The following is a 15480-nucleotide window of genomic DNA, read 5'->3' on the forward strand; positions in this document are numbered from 1 at the left end:
CGTTTGAAACCGATGTGAAACTCGGAGTTCCTACATCTGCCGAAAATAGAGGCCTAAAACGGCGAACCTTAGACTTCAGACAAGTCTGAGGTCGGAATAAGGTGGTTTGCTCTTTCTGCGTTGGTGGAGAGTTGTTGCCTCAAATGGTGGAGTTTAAGTATCTCGGGGTCTTGTTCTCGAGTGAGGGAAAAGGGGAGTGTGAGATTGATAGACAGGTGCAGCGGCAGCAGTGATGCGGTCGTTGTATCGGACCGTCGTGGTGAAGAGGGAGCTGAGTCACAAGACAAAGCTCTCAATTTACCGATCGATCTACGTTCCTCACCTATGGTCACCAGCTTTGGGTCATGACCGAAAGGATGAGATCGTGGATACAAGCGGCTGAGATGAGTTTCCTCCGCAGGGTGGCTGGGTGCACCCTTAGAGATAGGGTGAGGAGTTCGCTCATCTGGGAGGAGCTCAGTGTGGAGCCGCTCCTCCTCCACATCGAGAGGAACCAGCTGAGGTGGCTCGGGCATCTGATCCGGATGCCCCCTGGACGCCTCCCTGGGGAGGTGTTCCGGGCATGTCCTACAGGGAGGAGACCCCGGGGAAGACCCAGGACTCGCTGGAGAGATTATGTCTCCGGTCTGGCCTGGGAACGCCTCGGGAAGTTTGGGCTTCCTTGCTCTGAATGCTGCCTCCGTGACCCGACCCCAGCTAAGTGGCAGAAGAAGCAAAGCAAAGCAACCGTGAACCGTAAAATCAACGCATCAGCGAATATTCACAGGCCAGAAATTAAATTCCAGTCAAATGTTGTGGCATGTTTCCTCAGATCCAGTAAGGACAGGCTTGTCTTGCCACTATAGAATTAATAAAGGCGATGCTATTCATTTGTGTTTGCTCCAACTATTTCTAGGTGTATATACGGAATATTTTCATCATTTACAGTATCGACTGAGTGCTTCTTAAATGGTCATTATCCCCTCACTAGCAGGACAAAGAGAACGTCTAAAACGAAAAGTCAAGTGAAGAATAAGATGAATCTGGGTTTCAATACACCAGCAGTCCAGTGGCTCTGTGTCGCCCTCTACTGTCTGAGAACATCATCGACGTCAACAGCAGTGACCTACTGAAACCTGACTCAATCACACTTCCACCATTGTCCTCACACATATTTACATATAAAAAAGATTTTATTGCATTTATGTAACTGACTTGACACATCAGTATGTTTCATTATTCACAGTGAGGTCATTTCTGCTGGAAACAATAACATTTCTCAATGAACACAATTCAAGTGGTTCCTCTGAGGACATTCAGACTCTTCTTCTGACGCTGTGTTCATGTGACAATCATAAATTAAGTCATTACACATACATGAATTCAAACCAGAGCCGATCGGCCGTCCCATGAAGACCATTCAAGTAACGCATCCCAGTGAGAGGGGTGTTTGAAGTGCCCCCCCGCCAGCGAATAATGAAGACAGGGGATATTAGCAGGACGGAGGGGCGGCAGCTGGGCTGCTGAGATGTGAGCATAAGCTCCCTGACCCAAATCTGGTCCAATTCCAGTTGCATTTAATACCTGAAGGTTCTGAATGTAATTGCACCTTGGACCCCCCCAAAGATTTCAATCCGTATCTGGGAGGAATTTCCAGACTTTCATTTGCTTCCTGAGTATGGAGGAGGAGGGGAGTAGCTGGCCGGTCCTGGCTGAGCTGGCGTGTACGGCGGTGGGTGCCGAGGGGCAGGAAACATCTCATAGTCATAGGTGTACGGAGGCGGAGGCCCTGCGTTGGAAAGAAAAGTAGAATTGAATTTAGACACTCATATGTAGACAATAGCTAAAACCACATCAACTGCAGCAAACCCAACAAAAAATAAAAACAATAAACGCTCTGTATATGGACATAGAATATGAAATAACTTTGCATAACAATTTCCACCAGATTTATAATTCAAATGTATATGTTAGACTTCTTGTACCAGCGCCGCCAAATCCCCGTTTCAAAGCAGAGGAGCGACCCCTCCACCTAGTGGCGACATTTAAAATAGCATTCGACACAGTACCCACCTACATCAATAACACTAATATTAATATTTGAGCAGTATATTAAACCTTGTTGAAAAATACATGTACATCATTATAGCCGGGAAGGTGGGTAAATAAGTCATTTAAATGCTCATTTATCTCTATCACTGGATGATGCATGAAAATGAAGGTCATCATTATTGCACTACATGTTTTTTTTTTACAGTTTTAACAGTAAGTGTCGTTGATTTTAGAGTAACTTTACAAGCAGCACAGACAGTTGGTAACTGGGCCACCACTGGCAGGAGAGGCATCATTTATTCATCAAATCTATTGCTCCTTCAGTGTGGTCACGCTATACTGCTCTGGCTCCGTGCTTTGACCCGGATCCTGTGTCACACACGGACACCAACAGACTCCAACCTGAGCGATGAATCAGACCAGACCAATGGGATGATACATACATATTTAGTGATCACTACTTATGTCTGCCCATCTGAAAGCAGATGTAACTTTTGACAAGCCACAAGTATGTTTTTTTAATGTTCTAAATGATGTCTATGATCAAATGATCAACTTTTGTTTGGGGTGTTGCACTAGCTTACAAACAGTGCACAGTATCCAGTCACACTTTTCTTCTTTCCAACTAAAGCAAGTGCTGCCTTAGATATCTTGAAGGATGACAGATCATTTAAAAATGTGAACAACCTCCTATGTAAACCATAACAGGGAATAAGCACACATGTTGTGACACATTTTGAGGAAGGCTCCCTCCATCTTTAAAAATACCAAATGTCTCTGCAACCGCTTTTATGGATCGTTCACAAATCCTCACTCCAGCTGAAAGCTTTGGCTCAGCTCACCACCAAAGATAATGGTCCAAAACAGCAGCTGAGAAGAAGCTCCATGACAACCCTCGAATATATATTTACATATGGCAGCTATGATCCTAAGACTTGGAGGAGAGAAGGTTCCAGGCATATCCTGTTGGGAGCAGACCAGGACTAGATGAAGACAGCACATTTTTACTCTTGCTGGAGCGATTCAGGGAACCTTGAAAGAAAGAACTGATGGCGCTGAGAAGATCTATTGATTGAAGTTAACTTGTAAGTCCTCGAGCTGAGGCCACACTTCTAAAAGCTTTGAACGCACAAAAGAAGGCATACGCAGTGTGTGGAGTTCATCTAAGAACACCCCACAACAACGCACAAAATCGGATCAGACAGGATGATGGGGTTAAAGGAGAACATACGCGATACATGGAAGTGAAAGGATTTGATATACACTGATAGACACTTATGTTGATTTTATGCCCTGAAGAATACACACACACACACACAAGTTTGTCTTCCTATCTTAGTGAGGACCGTCATTGACATACATTAACATAACCGTTTCCCCAGCCTCTCACCCTAAACCTAACCATCTAAAACAAATGGCTAAACTTAACCTTTACGCTTAACCAAACAAACCAAAAACATTTATAATAATATTTAATATTTTGCAGTTATAACCGTCAAAATGAGCCTTGACAAAGTGAGGACCGGCAGTCTGTTGATTAAAAACTCATACAGGTTCCCACAAAGAAGCAAGAACACACATGCACACACATTATGTTTTGATGTTTTGTGGGAACACTTCATTGACTTTCATGCTTTCCCCAGCTTCTCACCCTAAACCTAACCATCCAAAACACATGGCTAACCTTAATCAGGGCCGAAAAAAAACAGTTATTTTGTTATTTTGAAGTTTTAGTCCTAAAATTGAGGCTTAACCTCGTGGCAACAAACAAAAAAAGCAAAAGGTCCCAAAAAGTCATTTTCACCCTCAAAACTCGGACCAGCCAAAATGTCCTAACAACACAAAAAGTCCTCATAAGATCACTGTCTTGTCAAAGATTGGTCCACACAGCAATATTAATACATGTACTCGGATGCACACACACACACACACACGTTTGTTTTGCTGTTTTTGTGAAGACCTCTCATGGCCATAATGCCAGCCTTTCACCCCTAACTTCCAAAACAAATGGCTAACCTTAACCAGGAGTCTGAACTGTCGAGACTTGGTACTCACAAGTCCTGGTCCAGCATCATCTACTCAGTATGATAGCTGAATCTGACGGGACAAGACCTGCAGCATTCAAAGGGCAGCACAGTCAAGAGCCATACCGTTTGTATGCTGCGCCATGCTAGACTGAAACACCATAAACAAACAAACCTAGCACACTACTGTGGCATTTCAGCTAACGGCTATTTGTTTTTCCCTCAAGGCAATTCGAATATCGGCATATATCGGCTTATATCTTAGCATCTCTTCTGTATTGGGATAAGTATCGTCACGTCAGGTCCCTGCCAATACACACCCTTCTCAGTTTACCCATCGATCTATGGTCATACTCTCATGTGTGGTCACAAGTCTTGGGTGGAGACCAAAACAAGATGCAAGCTCAAGTGAGTCTTCTCACCAGGCAGACGAGGCCACAGGAGATGAGGTCAACAGGCCTTTGAGTGACCTGACACAAGTATATTATATTGTACAAACCTGGGTAGCCCTGCGTCACCGTGTTGATATAGGATGTGCTGAATACGCCAACACGCGCGCCACGTCCATTTTTCATGCACATGCACACGCACAGGAACAGGGCTGCCACCGCTCCCATCAGAAACACGACGCCAAACACGATACCAGAGATGGCAGTGCCCCTGGAACACACAAATGAAGAGACATGGGACGGAGTTGGCGACATTCACTCATGACCGAGGGCTCACATGAAGCTCTCTGTGCCGGTCAGGAGGATGACAAAACACAGAGACTGGATGCCAGAGAAATGGGTAAAGCAGATGTGGGTCACGTCAGGCTGAGGTTAAGGGTCAGCTGCCTCCTTGCAAGTTTAAAGACAGCTGGTGTGACCATTCACCCTCAGTTGGGCTAGAAAGAGCTGTTACGGAATACATATGGGAGAAGGGGGGTGGATCGCAAGCAAAGCGTAAAGGCTTCAACAAATGAGTCGCGAAACCTGTGACCAAACCAAGTTGCTGTACGTCACTAAATACACACCACACGATCATGAATCGACGCAGCACCACGGTCTCGCTGAATTCTCCGATCAGTATCATTCATGTCAATGTTATTGAATATCGAATTGCAATATACATATGCAGACTTTTTCCACCTTTGCATCCCTTGTATGTTTGTGCTCTTGAGCTCAAACCGAATGTTTTTCTGACATCTTTCTTTGTTGCTAAACACAAGCCTGTGATGGTTCGTTTCTTACTTATCTGAGATTTCTCAAGGTTCAACCAGACAGCCACCATCATGGTGTGACCTTCACAGACAGGAGATTCACTCTTTAACAATGTGTCTGACCTCCCCGTACTCTGAAGAGCTCAGGTTTGATTAGACATGAACCGCACATGACATGTGGACAACATATTGGTTAGTTCATCATCTATGTGTGTGGACTTACGAGAGCACATCACCAACATAAGCATAGTAGGAGCAGCAGAAGGGCGGCGATCCATCGCAGCAGTACTCGATGCAGCCTTCACACTGGGCTTGACTTCTTCCTGCATTGAAAGGGATCACAGATGGTGTTGATATAAAATATAGCACCAGTTAAGTTAGTCATTTTTTAGCGATTTAAAGAATTTGGGGAAGCATGGTGACCCTGTTCTACAGTGAGGAGAAGCACAACCGTTTCACAAACAGGGCTGAACTCATCGCCCCGAGTGAAATGCTGCCATATTGCCATGTAAATGCCTCCAGGCGGCTCCTCCTGGGTGGTCTGCAGAGGTCCTGGCTCCCGTCTCTCCACACACTGGGAGACAATGACACCCTGTCTGTCACACCCACCCCTCCTTTAAACACACAACCTGGGCCTCCCCCATGGGAGGACTTCAAGTCAGACTGCAAAGGTTGTCACCACATGTGGCGAGCATTCTGGGCAGTACAAACTGCCTTTTAAAACATTGTACAATTTTTGAAAAAAAAATCTTCTGACTGAAACCTCTAAATCAGATATGATCTTTTACTATTCATTAAGTTGCTACTGTGTATTTCCTAAACAGGGTAGGGGTCGCTGGCCTTACCCCAGCTACATTAGGCGAGGGGCCAACCACATGTTGTCTGTGGGTGGAAACCATAGTTCCATGATGGTTTACTTCCCACCATGATTGTAGCTATTCCTGTCCTATCTTATTACTTCATGACAGTTTTTAAAAACAGCGAGCACTAAATAAGTGTTGCTCCGTCTCGTCCAAGATCCTAGGCATCTTCTGACATGAATTGACCTAAGGAGATGGGTGCGGACATCGGGGTCCCTTCACATACATGTGTCTGTTAGAATAAATAACTATAGTGACAAATTTGTATTAAACAAGCATACAAACAAATGTTAAAATAAAATATAAGCAAATAAATTCGGTATGAAAAGAGTGCAACTTCAAAGTCAGTGACAATCATATTGAATCTAAAATACATTAAATTAAAGGTTTCTGGGACAATGACATGATGTCAAAAAGCTTCACTGAAACCGTTTGTGTATCCAAGAGTCATAATTTTCAGACTGCAGAAGATGGACCAGCAAGGTTTCAGCAGCGGCCTTTCACGGCCCGCGATCCTCATCTTACTCACACACAATCACCTATGAACACACACAGAGGACATACGACCTCACCTGAGATTAAAGAAAGCAACAGCGAGTTTCTCAGCAGCTCCCATCGTGTCTCCAGCACCCCCCATCTCCAGGGGTTTTCCATTGCGCCCCTTCACTTCCCGAAGTCCTCTGATTCAATTCAAGAGAGGCTGCAGGTTTCTTCTCCGTCACCTTTCCGCCTCGTCCAGCGGCATGGTCCCACTCCCACTAGGGTTGAAAAAACATGCCAGTTATGGCTTAGAATGTGGATCATTTGCTGATAGAACTGAAGCTCCGCGAGTTCCTCCACGCGTAGAAGTCGGCTTCCTTTCCTCACCTCCTACTGAACGCTTGAAGTTTCCTTTCCCTTCCCCCTTGAATGGCACCGACTTCTCGCACGGCCCTTCAAAATAAAAGACCGAGGACTCGAACTAGGATTCGAGACTTGTACGTACCTGACCTAAAATAAATCAGTTTATAAAACCGTACAGAACAACACGGAGGGTTGGTTTTCTACTGTTATAAAAATTGGTATATATATATATATATATATATATATATATATATATATATATATATATATATATATATAGTGGTACCTCGGTTCTCGACCACAATTCGTTCCTGACGGCCGTTTGAGAAGAGATTTGTTCCAAATATGAATCGATTTTTCCCATTACCGGTAATGTAAAAAGAAATAATGCCTTCCAAGCCTTAAAATAGGCTTTTGTAGGCGTGAATGTAGAGTGTCTGCTGCAGGTGCGCTGTTCCTCTATGTGTGTGGCCGCTGCATGTGGGAGGGGTTGCCGAGTGAGTGACGTCTCTCCAGAAGTGAAGAGGTGCCCGGTGCGTGTCCAGCTCTGAATGTGTGCTTCTGTGCAGTTTGGCTGTGACAAAGTCATAAACCAAGTCACGCTCTGTCCCAGACTCGCCTCATCCCTGTCCCAGCTCCAGCCCACAACAGGACATCAAACCCTGGAGTGGAGCCTCGGAGGTGTGGAGAGCGAGCACCTCCCCTGTGACACTCTACCACGGTCCAGTGCGGAGACAGGAAAGGTTTTACACCTCGATATGAAGACAAAACAGTCAGTAAATGTAGCTAACGGGACACGTCTGCATACAGAGGCTGCGTTACACACAATAACAAAGCACGTCGTGGGTCAGCTGATCGGTCCGCGCACGTTATGTTTTTTATATATATATATATATATATATATATATATATATATATATATCCCGGCCAGCAACAGGAGAGACTTACTTATGAAGTAGTATATACATATGACATTATTTGGTGATGTAACTGTTTCATGTGCATTTGTGTGTGTGTATACATGTATGTGTTCACAATTCATTATATTGAAATGAAAGACCACACAGATCCGCTGCACAAGTCAATGTGATACTTTATTCATGAACCTACGACCAAATATATGACACTGTATAAATACTCTGCATATTCCGCTTCCTTCTGTGATCTCAATGACAATAGAAAAATTATATTAAAAAGCCACATGATTATATTTAACAAGGCTGTACAAAAATAAATAAGGTTTGCATATTCTGTACAAATGAGAGAGAGAGAAAGAAAAAAAAAACATTAAAAACAAAATACCTTCGCAGAAGGCGGGAGAGACTTACTTATGAAGTAGTAGCAGGAGACAAGTCCCTCTTTAGGCCTCCACACACACACACACACACACAAACACGTTTACAACCGCTTGGTCACACACACTCTTTGGTCGTCAGAAAGGTCCCTCGTTGATGTGAAGAGGGCAGGATATGGCTACAGGACAAACAGTACTGAGGCGTCTAGAGAAAAAAAAATGGGTGGTAAAATGTGCCGCTGGCAATAACAACAAACAGGAAGTGCTACAGGTTTGTGATAAATAAACATGGACTGGCAATTTTGCACAAAAAAACACTGGCTTCTCTTATCTATTTTCCATACCTGATGGGCTGAGTAAGTAGAATATCTGTTTTGTTTCTTTATATACTCTGCAATAACCTCTCCCAAATCTGTCCAGCCCAGCTTGGACAAACACAAATAAATGCATTTCAAATTTGCACACACACGCACACACACAGACGTTCTTTGTGAGGACCACTCATTGACATAATGCTTTACTCAGCCTCTCACCCTTAACCTAACCATCCAAAACGAATGGCTAAAACTTCCAAAACCCAATCATAATGACCTATTTATGATGAAGTCACCATTACCAAATTGAGGCTTAACCTCGTGGGGACTGGCAAGTATAGTGTAAGTATAGCTAAACCAGATACACACGTGGAATCACACCGCACCTGCATGCGTGACATTGGTGTGATAAGCAGCATGCGCTCAAACTAACCAGTTGTATTCATACGGAAGACGAAATGAGGCTCTACTGGTGTTTGACGCCTTGTAAGGCAGCTTGGTGTGTGCAGTCACTGATACTGCCACTGGATGGCAGCGCCACTCTGATTCTCTGTCAGGCAGCAACTTCACCAAAAGGCAGTCGGATTGACCTTAAATGGATGTAAACGTTCACTTGCTTTGTTGCAAAGATGAGGCACCGATGGCCAGAGTTTACATCTGAAGTATGGTGAAAGATCAGGAGACTTCAGTCCTTAACAGGCACCCTGGTAGCACAGTTCCAGTAGGGGTCGTGGCCGGTCTTTGGTGTCACAGCTCTCGTTCGACAATGTGCGGCCATCGTGGCCAATACAGCGCAGTTGGCGTTTACGGTAGCCGCGGTCACAGGTCTTGGAGCATTGGGACCATTCTCCGAGGAGCCAGGTGGGGCATGCCTGGGACGCGCATGACCTTGTGGCTAGCGGACGAAGTTCCTCTGGACAGTCTTTGGAGGGTCGGCCTTGGGAGTCCAGACACACCACCTCTCTCTGCTGTGTTCCTCCTCCGCATGTCTGGGAACAAGGACCCCATTCTCTGAGAGTCCATTCCGCTCCACCGACCTCGCGGATGGCATTGATTGACTGCCGACGTCCAGAGTTGCCGCCGGAAGACGAAGTCAATGGCCTCGGAGCAAAGTAGCTGTACTTCACCCGTGGTCTTGGTGCTTCACCTACTGACAATACTTGGATGGTAAGAGGCTCGGGAAGAGGGGCAAAACTACGAAGACGCTCAAGAGTCGCGGAGGATCCGCTATAACGTAATAAAGCCCCTTTCAGAGCAATGTCTGTCTCCATCGTCATGAGCTTGTAGTCGCCATTTAACAGATAGGTTCCATCCAGTTTGCGCACGGCGAGGTAACTGCTGTCATGACGACTGCTGCCAGGGGCACGTTGCTTGACATCAAGATGGGTGGCGCCAGCAGGAATGGTCACAACATCTTGGTACCCAGGCCTGAAACAGAGAGGGGTACAAAATTAGATCACGCATTATCTTTTGAAGTCCTGAGGGGGTGCGTGGGCACTTACCTAGCCCGCTCCAGAGAGCCTGACACTTTTTTACAAGTGGCGCCATCTCCACCACACACTCCACACTTGTCAAAGCGCAGGTTGGAGCCAATGACGCGATCACAACCAGCTTTAACGCATTGACCTTGGACACAGACTGAGGTGGAATCTGGACTGCAGGGTGTACCGTCGGCCACCTGAGGGCAGCAAAGACAAACGCACAACATTTTAGTCAAGGCTAACAATAGTCACGAGCTAGCAGAGTTCTCTCCGGGTGGGTGTCTTGAGTGCACCTAGCAATGTACTTGCACATTACTCACCTTTGATTTCAGAACAAAGAAGTATCCAGTTCCTTTAGCTCGGCACACCAACTTGCAGCGGTCTTTGGGTGAAACGCCAGCGTACTTGGGCACCCACTCGACACCCTCTCCGGACCCGAGGGACACTTGGGCTGACATGTCATTGTGAGCCAGACACTGCTCCTCGCGGAACGACAAACCTGAGAAGAGCGGAGAAACTGTTGAGTGTGTATCCTAATGTGCCTCAGCAAAGGGACACTTTTCAGAAATGATTCATTTCAACTTCCTTTTAGCAGTGTCTTACCATTAGTATCTGGGCAGACTTCTGTGTTACAGGAACGATACTGGATCCTCTTGCCCTCGCAGTATTTGCCACCATTTTTGGGCAAAGGATTGTCACAGGCGCGGAAAGAATACTGCACCCCACCACCGCAAGTGCGAGAGCAGTCGCCCCAGGGTCCCCACACTCCCCATCCACCATTGACAGGCGTCTGAAAACAAGATTACAACCATAATGGTCAACAGCAACGTCATCGCCACAGGGAGGCAGTTACACATGTAAAATCCGATACTGACCTGGTGTTTGGCAGCTTGGCTCTTTGTCAGACACTGTCCAGCCAGGCAGTAACTATCATGCCCACATGGTGTACCATCAGCCCAGGGAGAGTTTTTTGTCTGGCATACCAGCAAGCCATTGGATGTGGTCACTGTGCACCACAACGCCGCACAAGTTGTGCTCAGGTCCGGGCAGTGCTGGGAGTCATCACCAAAGGTCAGGCGGCACTGATGGTCGGCATCGTAAACTGTGCCAGGCAGGGACAGTGGGAGAGACTGAGGCTTGACTGGCTTGTCCAGCAGGCACTGACCATGACCGTTATCCAAAAACGTGGTGATCATGAGGGCGGAGCAGGGGGACCATGGCTGCTGTTGGTCCAAGTTGGAGAGGGTAGATGCCATCATGTGGGAACCCCAGTGGACGCCATTAATCCCCGAGCACAGCTGTGCATCATCATGAGGCATGTTGAAGACATGGCCTGGAGAACAAACACATAACCATGAGCACATTTTTAAAAACCTCTTTTGCTCTTAAAAACTTTGACTTACCAAGTTCATGCGCCACTGTAAACGCGGCTTGAAGCCCATCATCTTCAATGATCGAGCAGCTTCTGTCAGGGTCACAAACTGTGCCGACATCTGCCATTCCGAGAGTGTCACAAGAGTGGGCTCCGCACAGGTCCTGGAGAAAGGTTGCAGGCAACATGTTCAAAACCCAAATCCGTGTCAGTTATTCACTCACTTCGTTATTTCACAGGTACTTACAGTCCTGGTGAAAAGCATGGCAGTGTCATAGTGCTCCGGGTGTCGGTCACTCTGTGGGTTGTGCTGCCGCTGCCACTGGCAGAAGTTGCGTAGCGTCATCGCTGCATTAGATGAAACCTGGGGTCCCCTCTCTTCCTCGTAGACCACCAAAAGCTTGACCACTGACAGACTGATGGAGTTGAGGATGCTGGGGTGGCGATAGAGCCGGGAGGCCACAGCCATGATGGTCAGAAGGTAAGGTTTGAGACCGGCACCATGAAACTCCGCCATTGACTGGTCGGCCACTATCATGATCTCCAGGAAGCGAGGGGTGGAGACGAAACGCTTCGTCCTCTGGTGGACTGGTGGAAGGAAAGAAGATGGAATGGGTTCAAATATCTTTTTCATTTTCTTGATCAAAAAGGCAGTCTCAACAAAGAGTTGGTTCGAAAGTCTGGTGGAGTTGGCTGTGACTCAGAGTCACGCCACAGACGCTCCTCCTCCCTTTAAAAATAAAATGGACCTTCAGAGTGGAAAATTGTGAGAAAATCCTTTCTGAAAGGGAAAAAAAATCGACCGGCGCGTGTAGTACCAGGGGATAGTTTACACGTCTCAGCGCTGCCGGGCTGTGGCTGGCCCCAGCCCCGCGACTCCCCCTCCCACTCCCCCTTCTTTCTCCTCTGGAAAAGTTTCCCTCCTCCTCCTCCCTCTTGCCCTCTCTCCCCCCTGCTCCCTCTCTGGTGGTGAGAGGTTGTCAAAAAAAAAAAAAAAAAAAAAAAAGACACCTGAGGAGCCTGAAATCGAGCTCAGTCAGCAAATGAATGAAATTCCTCCCCGACTTTCTAACCAAACAACAGTCTGTGTAAGTAAAAGTAAAGTCTTACCGGGCTGCTGAGAGCGGGCTCCTGCGGGTTTGCTTCGCTTCTCCAGGTTACTTGGCGCTCTCTCCTCGTCCTCATTAACCCCGCACTTGGAGTTGCGCTCCTCGGCCAAGCCTCCGCGACCTCTGCGCCGGATCAAGTGGACCCCGTCCTCCTGATCGGGCCCCGAGGGACCACTAGAGTTCTTGGGCTGGATGAAGAACTCTTCCCCATCCAAATAGAATCCACCTCTGAGTCCGTGGCACAGATTGAGAGCTGCAGCCGAGTGCTCCTCTCCGTTCACGGTTCCAGAGAAGAAGCAGCCCTCCTCAGTGGGCTCCTGGGTCGGGGGTGCGCCCACAATGTGGAAGACAAACCCCGGAGCTAGGAAAGTGTGGTCTGGCTCAAGTTGCAGGATCAGTTCTTTGTCAAATACGTCCAGCCTGTACACCCTCATCTCCGACTCCTTTTCTTGCTCCTCCGGGGACAGGGTCCTGCCCGGGTCAGTTCGGGCTGTGGGGTCGAGTCGAACTGGGATCACGGTGCTCTCCTGCCAGGGGCTCTGCGCTGCGCCGGCGCACAGAACCACCATGATGCCGATGGATGCGCGAATCAACCACATCTTACGACTGAAATCCGAGTGTCTAATTGAAAAAAAAAAAAACTTTGTTCGACCTCAAAATCGCAAATAAAAATCTACTCAAGATCAAATCCAGTGCATCACAGAAGTAATAAGTCGAAGCGGGTTGAAGGTGAGTCAGTTAAATCCAAGAGGTATCCGGGCTCTTTCGGCTTCACTGACCCGCTTCCTTTAGAGCCTTTGCCTTGCAGTCAGAACCCAGCCGGTCCCACCTTTATATATCCGAACCCCCTCCTCCCCATGGCCAAGGGAACACCCCTTTCCCGACGTCCCTTTGATGTGCGAGGGGGCAAATCCCGTGCGCAACCATAACGCAACACCGACCTGGAGCGTTGCCATGGCAATCATGGAAGGGACCGGGAAGTCATCCAGGTCGAAACTTTTACCGCGTCTCTGCCTCATCGATGGTACGATTGCTCAACAACCCCCCCTCCTCTTCAAGGCACAAATGGATGTTGGCAGCAAAGAACCGTCTCGCTGCTCCTCGGGCGCAACTCCCGCCTGGGCTGCGCTCGCCGGTTCTCCGCAGCGGGGAGAGGGAGCCGGCCGGGGCCGTTGAGGTCTTAAGGTGGAGTCCGTCATACTTGGGCCGCTGAACTGGTCAAACCAAGTCGGGAGAAGCCCCTGCCTCTGGGCTTCTCACCCCCGCCCTTGGGACCTGGTCCTCCTTGTCCAACACAGCCAGCTTTCAAGACTCCTCAGTTAATAACACCGAAAAATAAAAACACACATTTTGTAAAACAAAAACTTGAGCAATTTCGCAAACAACTCCTCGACTTTCAACATAAATACAATGGATATAAAATGAAACCTGTCACGCCGATACGCCACCACACGCAGTTTAATTAGAACAACAACAATAAAGAATAAGTTTTATAAACGAACCAAACAGATCGGTCCAGTGAGCAGGCTGAGAGTTGGCGCTCCACCTTAAAAGAAGCAAGTTGAGCACGTCATCTGTTCTGGGGTCGCTAGGTGGCGACAACGGCTTGAAAAACAACTCCACCACTTTTCCACGCTTCACTCCGCCATTATACAAGTCAACGCCAGGTGGCAATGTTCAATCATATTTCATGTGGAGTTCGTTGGGTGAAAGGTCAGACTCTAACCACAAGGTGGGGATGTTGAGCGATAGCGTTGACGTCATTTGGACGTCTGTGACATGGATGTGCAGCTTCATTGGCAAACTGCATGGCAGACCTCTGCCAATAACTGCCCTTATAAAGCGGTGCACTTCCCCTTATACATTGGAAAGAAACCTTACAAACACAATCGCGCCGCATTGTAATATTTTATTATGACTATTTACATCTCAGCAAGACAGACAATGTACCGGAAAATGATCACAAAGATAACATATATAAAAGGTCTTGCAATTACATTTACCATGTGCAGCATGTTTTAAAATAAATAACTCCATAGTGTCTTTCAATCTTCCATAGTCTTCCGTAGTGTCCTTCAATCAAAAAAACCATAGAAGTAAACATGGAAGAATCCGATTCTTCCATGTTTACTTACTCTATGATTTTTCTCTGAATGATTCCTATTGCAACACAATTCAAAACAATGGATGTGGGCCGCTGTGCAACACGCATGCGCAAACAACACTCCTATCGTCAAAGCCGAAAGCAACAAGAAAGATAAATCCGCCGTTGAGGTTAACTTTTGCTAGTATGATGCACCGACCATCGTCAGCTACCAGCGAGACCATATGATCCGTTTTGGATCCGAAATTGCAGACTCGATATTGATCTGGCGTGAAACGTCACTGGGAATTTTTTTTGTTCTAATTTATTTTTCCCAGAATAAAAGTCGTCATATGGTGTACATGATTTGAAATTGTAAAAAAAGACACATATAGAAAACGTATAAGTTGACAGGTATGGTATGGACACGGACAGCGGTCAGAACTAGGGAACCACATGAAGCACACACAAGGGCAGAATTTCCACTCTCCATGTAGGAAAACCCTGTCACTCTTCTATTGCACCCGCTACATGGCAGGTGTGATGGCACTAAAGTAATTGCGCTCAAGTATCTGTACTTGAGTTTTATTGTCAACTTCCACTCTACTACATTACCTGCATTGTACTTCACATGTAGCTGTTTGTGTCAGACGTGTTAGCAGTAGCTGCAGTATCACCCCTGAAAGTACAGTGGTCAAAGTGAATGCAATTCAAGTTTGTTTGGAGATAGTACAGATGGTAGCTCTCCACTTCAGTCGAGGGTCATAACTTGAGGCCATTTGGAGCTACAAATGACTTGCAACCATTCTTGTGGAAGTACTTTGGAAACATGGCTTGTAAAGCTCTTGAGGGTACTCAAGAGATTTTG

At 46.8% G+C, this 15480-nt stretch overlaps 2 protein-coding genes across 3 annotated transcripts; both read right to left on the reverse strand.

The window, feature by feature from the left end:
• Positions 1-1234: 1234 nt before the first annotated feature.
• cyyr1 (cysteine/tyrosine-rich 1) lies at positions 1235-7132 on the reverse strand. 2 transcript variants are annotated; one of them, XM_053853112.1, is made up of 5 exons: positions 6984-7132; positions 6689-6874; positions 5480-5579; positions 4555-4715; positions 1235-1768 (listed from the first exon to the last, which is right to left on the reverse strand). In XM_053853112.1, the coding sequence occupies exons 2-5, from the start codon at positions 6768-6770 to the stop codon at positions 1641-1643; spliced, it is 471 nt and encodes a 156-aa protein (XP_053709087.1). In that variant the 5' UTR covers positions 6771-6874; positions 6984-7132; the 3' UTR covers positions 1235-1640. The 2 variants fall into 2 exon arrangements, with proteins under 2 accessions (XP_053709087.1, XP_053709085.1); XM_053853110.1 differs by lacking the exon at positions 6984-7132 and having other exon boundaries at positions 6689-6970.
• A 932-nt stretch (positions 7133-8064) lies between these two features.
• Positions 8065-13544, reverse strand: adamts1 (ADAM metallopeptidase with thrombospondin type 1 motif, 1). Its single transcript, XM_053879577.1, has 8 exons — positions 12531-13544; positions 11668-12008; positions 11452-11584; positions 10924-11381; positions 10652-10838; positions 10369-10547; positions 10070-10245; positions 8065-9995 (listed from the first exon to the last, which is right to left on the reverse strand). The coding sequence occupies exons 1-8, from the start codon at positions 13126-13128 to the stop codon at positions 9260-9262; spliced, it is 2808 nt and encodes a 935-aa protein (XP_053735552.1). The 5' UTR covers positions 13129-13544; the 3' UTR covers positions 8065-9259.
• Positions 13545-15480: the final 1936 nt, after the last annotated feature.

Source organism: Synchiropus splendidus, chromosome 1, assembly GCF_027744825.2.
Source record: "Synchiropus splendidus isolate RoL2022-P1 chromosome 1, RoL_Sspl_1.0, whole genome shotgun sequence".
NCBI lineage: Eukaryota > Metazoa > Chordata > Actinopteri > Syngnathiformes > Callionymidae > Synchiropus > Synchiropus splendidus.

What these genes read in the sequence shown, in the direction of transcription:
- cyyr1 (XM_053853112.1), bottom strand. Translation starts at nt 6,770, where the DNA reads ATGGAAAACCCCTGGAGATGGGGGGTGCTGGAGACACGATGGGAGCTG. An exon ending in TATGTTGGTGATGTGCTCTC is followed by an intron (nt 4,716 to 5,479) that starts GTAAGTCCACAC and finishes TGTGTGTTCCAG; the next exon opens with GGGCACTGCCATCTCTGGTA. An exon ending in GGTGACGCAGGGCTACCCAG is followed by an intron (nt 1,769 to 4,554) that starts GTTTGTACAATA and finishes TTTCCAACGCAG; the next exon opens with GGCCTCCGCCTCCGTACACC.
- adamts1 (XM_053879577.1), bottom strand. Translation starts at nt 13,128, where the DNA reads ATGTGGTTGATTCGCGCATCCATCGGCATCATGGTGGTTCTGTGCGCC. An exon ending in AGCCCGCTCTCAGCAGCCCG is followed by an intron (nt 12,009 to 12,530) that starts GTAAGACTTTAC and finishes TCCTTCCACCAG; the next exon opens with TCCACCAGAGGACGAAGCGT. An exon ending in TCTTTGTTCTGAAATCAAAG is followed by an intron (nt 10,246 to 10,368) that starts GTGAGTAATGTG and finishes TGCTGCCCTCAG; the next exon opens with GTGGCCGACGGTACACCCTG.